At 45.1% G+C, this 8,220-nt stretch overlaps 1 protein-coding gene across 1 annotated transcript; it reads right to left on the bottom strand.

The window, feature by feature from the left end:
• Window positions 1-3,863: 3,863 nt before the first annotated feature.
• Window positions 3,864-5,686, bottom strand: cdk5r2a (cyclin dependent kinase 5, regulatory subunit 2a (p39)). The gene has a single exon (XM_062527892.1). It carries the CDS (start codon window positions 5,455-5,457, stop codon window positions 4,516-4,518), a length of 942 nt encoding a protein of 313 aa, XP_062383876.1. The 5' UTR covers window positions 5,458-5,686; the 3' UTR covers window positions 3,864-4,515.
• Window positions 5,687-8,220: the final 2,534 nt, after the last annotated feature.

Raw genomic sequence — 8,220 nt, 5'->3', positions numbered from 1 at the left:
ACAGCAGCTTTGTTTCCTAAAAAAAAGTGGGGACACTGTGTAAAATATAACTAAAAACCGCATGTGATAATCTGCTGCTTTTGTTGACTAGTTGTATGCCTGCACAAAAGGCATTTGAGGTTTTTCCTCAAACACGGGCACACAAATCCAGTCTCTGATCCAGCAAGGACGTCTATTTCTTTAGAACTGAGTAATTGCTGCACTTCTGAAGTGATTTGGTAAGAGCTGAATGCACCAATTTAAGTTTCATTTCACTGCTACTGTTACGCCCCTGCTTTGAATCATCACTGCCCCACACACACAGCACACCCGGGCTACAGAGGAGAGGACCTATCCCACTTATTAGTAGTGCTAAGTTCAAATGCAAGCATCTGTAATGCTATTGTGTGCATTAGAGCCTATTTGGCACAGCTTGCACATCTGGAAAGGCACAATTACAGTAATGCTGAATGATGTTTAAAGGGTTTGAGCATGCTGCCATTCAAACAAATGTCTTTTGCAGATTTCAGGTGCCTTGATTATCATTTGCTCAAGAGGGCCTCTTTAGGTCAGATACTTCTGCTCACTCTTTATTTCCCTTCAGTACGTCGTCTGGGTCTGCGGTATATTCACGAGTTTTCCCAAGACAAAAATGTGCAGGTCCAATCAGCGAACAGAGGGAGTAGCAGAGAACGATGACGCTGAGGTCGTGCACTAGTTTGAGCATGTCACGTCATGACCGCACGTCAGCGAATGGTTTAGGCAGATCCAATAGTTTAAACATCAACAGAGTATCCGCATTCAAGGAATTTCACGCTTGTAAGTGGAAAATGGCCAGACTCTCTGTACATTATGAATGTAGGCTACGAGAGTATGGTAGGACCAGGCTATCTTTAGGTAACAAGCACATAAACACTCTAACCCACCCATTCCCCATCTCAGTGCTTTGACCTACATTCAAAGATGAGGCAACCCTCCATTTGAAAAGCTGAATCCATCCTCATGATTAACATGACAATCCTCAATCTGATATATTGCTGTAACATGGAGCTATGATGGTAATGTTGACCTGATAATCTCAGGATTATGCTCTGACTTCACTGTACCTTATATTAGCAAGGGCAAGCAAAGACACGGAAGGTTGTCCGGGATCCGGGGATGTGACAGAGGCCGAAAGATATCTGATTAGTGTCTTCATCCCCAGCCACTGGCTTGTGAAGACGTAACACTGTTCATTATATAAAGTGCCAGCCATTCCTTTATCTGACTGGGGACAATAGAATTGAAACCGCTTCCATATTTATGACCCTTCCCTGGCCTGTGAGTTATATGGGTATTGCATGTGAAGTTTGAACCTGTTTTGAGATTAAATTGTGTCATGTGCATGTGCATGTGCATGAGCATCTCCTTGTGTAGGCCTACATGTGCACATGGAGACTATATCAAATAAATAGTCTCATCAACAAGTAACACCTCAATTTAGGAGAAACCCACAGGTACAGAGAGGTGGTACTTTTTACTGTATACAGCAGCCTGTGTCTTCTTTGAATGGCTGGAAATGCCAAATAAACAGTGAACCCAAGCCAGGATGTCGGCAGCTGTAAAGTATTTAGATTCAAAACCACATTCTGTGTAAGATTGTATGATTCTGCGCAAAAGATTTCAGCATTACTCAGTGTGGTACAACACATATGTACAAATCTAAAAATAGGGGCGCCCATGATGATTTAAGCTTAATTATTGATGTTTCCACCTGTCTTTGCCTCTGCTGTCTCTAACTCCTCCGCCGCTGCCTGGTCACGGTCTCCATGACAACTTGCATTCTTGCGGTTTCTGCGGCGAGTGAGCCCACGCTCGCACCGACTAGGCTACACGATGAATGCGGTACGAAATTATATAACCGACTTACCTAATGATGAGCTAAAGGCAAGTAGCTCCGCTTCCAACACTATCCGGCGCTATCCGTGTGGTTAATGGAAAACGGTGTTTTGTCACCTATCGACCTACAAGATCTAATTCACTGTCACTTGCCTATATTTGCATAGGCTACTTCATAGGCCTACGTGCTTGTGCTGGCGCATTAGGCCAAGGGCTGTACTGAGTATTTGAAAGAGCATTTTTGCTGGCACAGGTGGAATTGGGGCAGATGTGCTGTATTTTCTCGTGCGTTGGTTAAAGGCTACTTTTAAACATGTGCTTGCGGCGTCATGTCTGCTCCTTAGCACAGTCTAGCCTACCAGCATGCACACATCTGCAGCACTCCAAAATACCCACGCGCAATCCTGCTCATGCAGCCTACATCCGCCGTTGCCATAGTGACAGGCGGAATGCGGCTCGCAGTCCTAGAATATGAATTCCTATGGCCCGGCGCGCGATCGGCGCTGCGCAGCCCTCCGTCACGGCGACACTTCCATCAGACTGCAGCAAATTCCAGCCAATCAAGAGAGCGAACAGCCGGCCCACGTGCTTTATTCACAAATTCTGTGGGCTCTTGCTCTTGATTCAAGCCAACAGCTTCTTACTCCCCACCAGTGAGTCATCCTTTCCCTGAGGCCATTTTATAGTAACCTATAGCATCTGCACTAGGCTACACCACTGCGACTTAACAAACGCAAGTTTTAAAAGTTAAACAGATTCGTTTTTAAAGTTAATTTGAGCAGCTTTTCCCATATAAATTCAGCTTGAAATCCTACTACATGACACATGACTTTTGTTTGCATTTTAAAATCAAACCCCAATATTATCTAGCCTACCCTATTTGAGTTTGGTACCCCCTATATAGGCCTATCATACACTTTATACATATAGGCTAACTGACAATTTGGCAGACGTTATCTGGACTATTTATTATGAGTTGTCTATACTTCAATTCAATTGTTTTCCTCTTCTTGCCATTTCTAGAACATAGACTCACTCAAATGTGTTGGCTATTAAAGACATGCTGCCGGTCTAACGTGACATCAATATTAGTAGCTCACAATTAATCGAGCCTCTAAACAATTGTTGTAATTATGCTGTGACGAGGATGAGAAGGAATAACGGCATCTGGACTTCGTTTTCAGCACCGTGGGCAGCGACAGCGGGGGAGCGCGCTCATGTTCCAAGGACAACATGGTCACGACACGGGGCTAAATATGACAAGAGTTTCTCTCGTTTCACAGAAACTATACACTCCTTGGCTATGACAGTCTAGTCTATGACTGTTGAAGTGGAGGCAACAGGTTCACCAAGTTAACCTATGTCAAATATGTGGTGAATAGCTGAACGGGGTTATAGATGCTGGGTAGGCTATCTGTCCCAGTATTAGCACGTCACAGCTATGCCTCAATTATTTTATGATCCTACAGGTGACAGCATTTGAAAATGAGTGTCACCTGTTGGTAAAGTAGTTCAGCATAGCTCCCAGGACATTTTCAGAGAGATATTTTCGCTTCTTTCCAGAGCAGCAATTTGCTTTGAGGCCCAAAAGACAATGACGTAAAGATTCCATTCCTCATTACCACACACTGTTGCGCCCTGTGTGGTATAAGCCAGCCCTGGCGTACAGGCCCAAGTAACGAAAGAATCCAAAAAACGAACCCCTTGCATGACAAGAAATGAAAATTATGCCATGAATATAACATGTGCTCACTGCTTTTGAATTATGAAAACCTCAGAGTTAGATTTTCAAATATTTAGCAGCTCGCTGACGCAACAGTAGGCTAGACAACTGACTGCGGCATAGCCTAATGCTAAAAAGGTCTCTTTTTCATGATAGTGGAGCTAAAAGAGAAAGAGAATAAATAGATAGATAGTAGACAGTCCACTGAAATGAGCTAATTGCATGAACAGGTTCACCCTCTAAATAGACCTGAAATGGACAAATAAATTGCAACACGCCAGAATTTGGCTGTATTGATATATTTCTGAAATGTACATTATAAAACATTACGCTTTATACTATAACAATTGGCACATATGACGGCAAAGATTCTTTTTTGTTGTAAAATTGTACATTCAACGTTCAGATAGAGAGTTTCAGGCGCCACAGTAGACGTGTGCTGTGTATGCCATAGGCCAGCACCTTGGAGAGCGGCGACAAAACGCTGTCCCCCAAGCCACGAAGAGAAACGAATACTGAAATAAATTACCCGAACACTGACATACTAGCTAACACTTCACTTCCCCCATTTGAAGCCTTGCACCAGGTAGCCGTTTTGTTTTTCTTTAAAAAGCCACGATGGAGATACAGTTAGAATACTTTGTAAGCATGCAAAGAGTACAGTAGCGCTATCCCCCTAAAACCCCAGAGCTTCCGGTGGTCTGACATTCACAGGATCACCGTGGTGGTTTATTATACACATGTAACAACATGGAGAAAATCTCTCAGGGGTGAAGCGGGCCCCCTAGTCCCTTCTTCATATACCGGCTGTGGTGCGTGGCACCGTTCCACAGTCAGCCGCCGGTGCTTACATTCAATCCCCTCTCAAAGGACGGGGTTCGGAGAGGTATCAAATAGCTTCTCTCTTTCTCTCTCTCCCCTGGATGATGTTCACCTTAACGGTCCAGGTTATTTGTCCATTTCCCGTTGCTGTCCTTTGATCCCCCCTCGTTTTTCAGGTCCTGAAACACCTCGGTGAAGAAGTGCGGGTCAGAGTTGATCTGCAGCATTTTGGCACTCATTTTGTCAATCACCCGCAGCGACCGCTCCCAAAACACCTCCTTGTTAGTTTCCACCAGGAAAGGCTTGAGTGGGTAAGAGATCTCGTTGCCCATGTAGGAGTAAGCCAGGTAGAGGCAAGTGAGAAAGGTGGCTTGCAGCTCATATTCAGTGGAGATGTCCTCCGTCACGGCTTCTCTGCAGAGCATGTAGACAAACACCAGGTTGGCTGGTGTGATGAAGCCTTGGTCCTGCCACCCTTGAATCAGCAGAGAGCGGTCCACGTTTCGGAACCACAATATGATCTCGTTGGGACTGAGCTCTTTTAATTTGTAACACCGTCGGCACATAAACTCGCTCAGACAGCGCAGTAGCTCCCCAGTGGATGCCTGGACAATAACCCTTCTGGGAGAGATGAGTGAGCGGCTGCTGGGCTGCTTTTGGACCGCGATCAGCTGCTTGGCATTTTGTTGGACGGTCTGCGTCTGATTGCCGCGTCGGCTTTGATCAGGTACCGTCGGTACAGGCACGGCGAGTGGTCCTGGCTTGGATGCTTTGCGCTCCGACCCCGATTGCTGAGATTTCTTGAGATTTTCGCTGTTCAGTTGGTCCACTGGGTTGTTGACCTGAGAGACGGGAGGGTTCGGGTTCACTTTCTTGGCACTCTTTTTCTTTGCCGAGGCAGCGACAAGGCGCTTCCACGTCAGGGCTGATATTAATACCGAATGGCGTTTAAGACTTTTCTCTGTTTTTCCACTGGCCGCATGTCCCGCATCGGGCTTCTCATCCAGGACACCCCCCTTTCTTGAGGTGGGGGAGATCGACAGCACCGTGCCCATCTCTTCTGTCGGAGACCAACACGCACCGGCCTAACGGAATGCTGAGCCTCGCCTTGCGTCCCGGGGACTGCGCTGGAACGGTGCGGTTGAAAATCACAGATCCACGTCCATTGATGGCTACGGTGTGTGTGATATAGCTGTTGAAGCGGTTGGCGCACAGGTCTATGTCCGTATGCGACGTGTTAAGTCCTCCTGCGGCAGCACCCTACTGAACTCGCAGATTCACTGAGCGCATGGAATGGGCAGGGCCAGAGATTTGTAGCCAGGCAAAAATGCAGTCGCTGTAAACCTGTAAACCGAGATTAGCCCCCTCCATTCTACCAACCTGCTGACGACGAGAGATGATGGACAGTCCTCTCCACCTACCACAGCGCCTCAAAACGAGCATGGACTACCCAAGCTGTGGTAATGGGTGAGACGGTGAGTTTAAGTTTTCTATTTTTACTCATGGTTCCCGATGTATTTGTGGATTTTGCAATAGTAAAGGGAAACAACATTTAATATTTGCATATGACGCGCCCCTCTCATCCTTTGTTTAGACTAGCCTATGTTAATGATGCACCTGATGTAGAGCAATGTGTTGCACCACTGAAGCAATCAAACCTTACATTCACCAGTTTGGGCTTAAAAACAGTAGCCGATCAAATTGAAGACATTTATATTTTTTGCCAAGTATGATATGCAGAAAGCAGCGTGATCCTTGTGTTTTACTGTTAAATGTGCCTGTAACTGCAATGACTGAACAACAAAAATATACACTGCAATGATGATGCTTATTTGCAGAAATTGTGGGTTGTCTCTATTCACTTTCACTGATCACACCTTTGGTGCTAAGAATTATAAACATTGAGTGGCCCTGTGTGTGTGTGTGTGTGTGTGTGTGTGTGTGTGTGTGTGTGTGTGTGTGTGTGTGTGTGTGTGTGTGTGTGTGTGTGTGGAGAGAGAGAGAGACAGACAGATGGACAGACAGTGTGTGATGGTGGTGGTGAAAGTGTGTGTTGGGGGGGGGGGGGTGTTCTGTAACATGCAAGAAAGATGTGTTGTAAACAAGGTCTTGAATAGTCTTTCATATAAAAAAATAATAAAAGATTAATTCCATAAGTCACTGATTGACAAATCAAAAGCAGCTTCTTCAACAACATTTGATACATATTGAAACTTATGTAGGGGAAAGGTGCCTGTGTCCCTTGTGCTTCTCACAATAACATTTCTCCACCTAGTGGTCCAAATCGTGACTGCACCTCTCCTGCAACATTTACTCTAAAATTCAAGGGTTGCCTTCTGCAACACATGAACCATCTGTTGAGAAGACCATTCATCCACTCAAGATATACATAAAATGGTGGCATGTGGACCTAGTCATATATCTGGGCTTTTTAAGCAATATATGCTGAATAAATCATAAAGGCATCAGAACAAAAACAGAGGTAATGCAACAGCAATTCCACTTTCCCACTTGCAAATACTGTACTTGGATGTGATGTCAACATGAACGGCATCACAGTTTAAGAGAGAAAGGATTGTTTCTGCCCTCTTTGCTGCACCACACTCAACTGAACAGCAGGCTGCAGCATTCCACATGGAGTTGCATGGGCCAGGCTCGTCCGCCGCAGTATAGAGGCCAAATTTCTGTTTATTTTTTCAGAAGATATTTTAGGGAAGATGGGGAGTGGCTGCAGCAAGAAAGTAACAGCTGATGTGATCTTGATATATTTGTCATCATGTCAGCCACACAAAACATCTTTACACCCATATAAGTACACAGGCCACACCAAAAGATCTTTATGACGTAAAAAAAAGAAAAGAAAACTATGCTGTCGAAAGGAACAGCAACATTCCCAAATGTAGAAATTCACCTCCTTCATCCTGACCAATATGTTCTTTGGTAACACAACTCAACCCTGATAAAGCCAAGGCTGTTTTCCATGGGTGCCAACAGAGAAGACAGGCGGCACCAGAGCCTGAAGGACTCTTACATTCAGGAAGTTGGCGTCTTGTTCTAAATGAGACATCAGGAATGTCCCTTCAGTTCATTACATTCATTAACGTGTTGCTTTGCGAAGCCAGAAAAAGATTAAGACTGTGTGTGTGTGTGTGTGTGTGTGTGTGTGTGTGTGTGTGTGTGTGTGTGTGTGTGTGTGTGTGTGTTCTCTTCAGTTCCCAGAAACTGTGCCTTTTATGAACTTAATTTTGCTTCACTGCATGATGGCAGGGTTGCCATCTCAGCAGTCCTTTGCTCTAAACATAACCCTTAAAAGCCTTATTGGCAGTAGTAGCGCTAGTCTCTCCGGGTCCTGAGAGCATCTTGTGCCATGTTGTTTATACTGACATGATTTCAACGGACTTTGCAACAATCCAAACCATCTTTTTTTTCTTCCCTTCCCAGGGAGGTGAGCTTGAGGTTTATGTGGAGATTCCTTTCTTCTTCAGTCCATATCTGATTGGCTAGCGAACAGATTCCACCATTGGACTTGTGAGTACTCCATGTTTAATTTTATTTGCCTGTAAAAACAAGGCACTTTTCCTCCAAGGTAAGACCTAAATGCTTTGGTTCAACTGCCCAACCAAAAGGGTAAGGCAATGCAATCAGTGGTAGAGCACACATGATGTCAACGCCTGGAGGACATATAAGGCAGCCTATGCAACTCCTCTTCCCATGTCCCAGGATGCAATAGCTTCAGTTCTCCATGCAGCTCAACAGGGTCCACATTTTTTCAGGAGGAACAGCCTTGCCCCTGCTGTGAGGCGCTGGCTAGTTTGAGG

The sequence above is a fragment of the Sardina pilchardus genome, chromosome 23 (assembly GCF_963854185.1).
Source record: "Sardina pilchardus chromosome 23, fSarPil1.1, whole genome shotgun sequence".
In the NCBI taxonomy this organism is placed as follows: domain Eukaryota; kingdom Metazoa; phylum Chordata; class Actinopteri; order Clupeiformes; family Clupeidae; genus Sardina; species Sardina pilchardus.
This window is presented reverse-complemented; position numbering and strand designations above follow the sequence as displayed.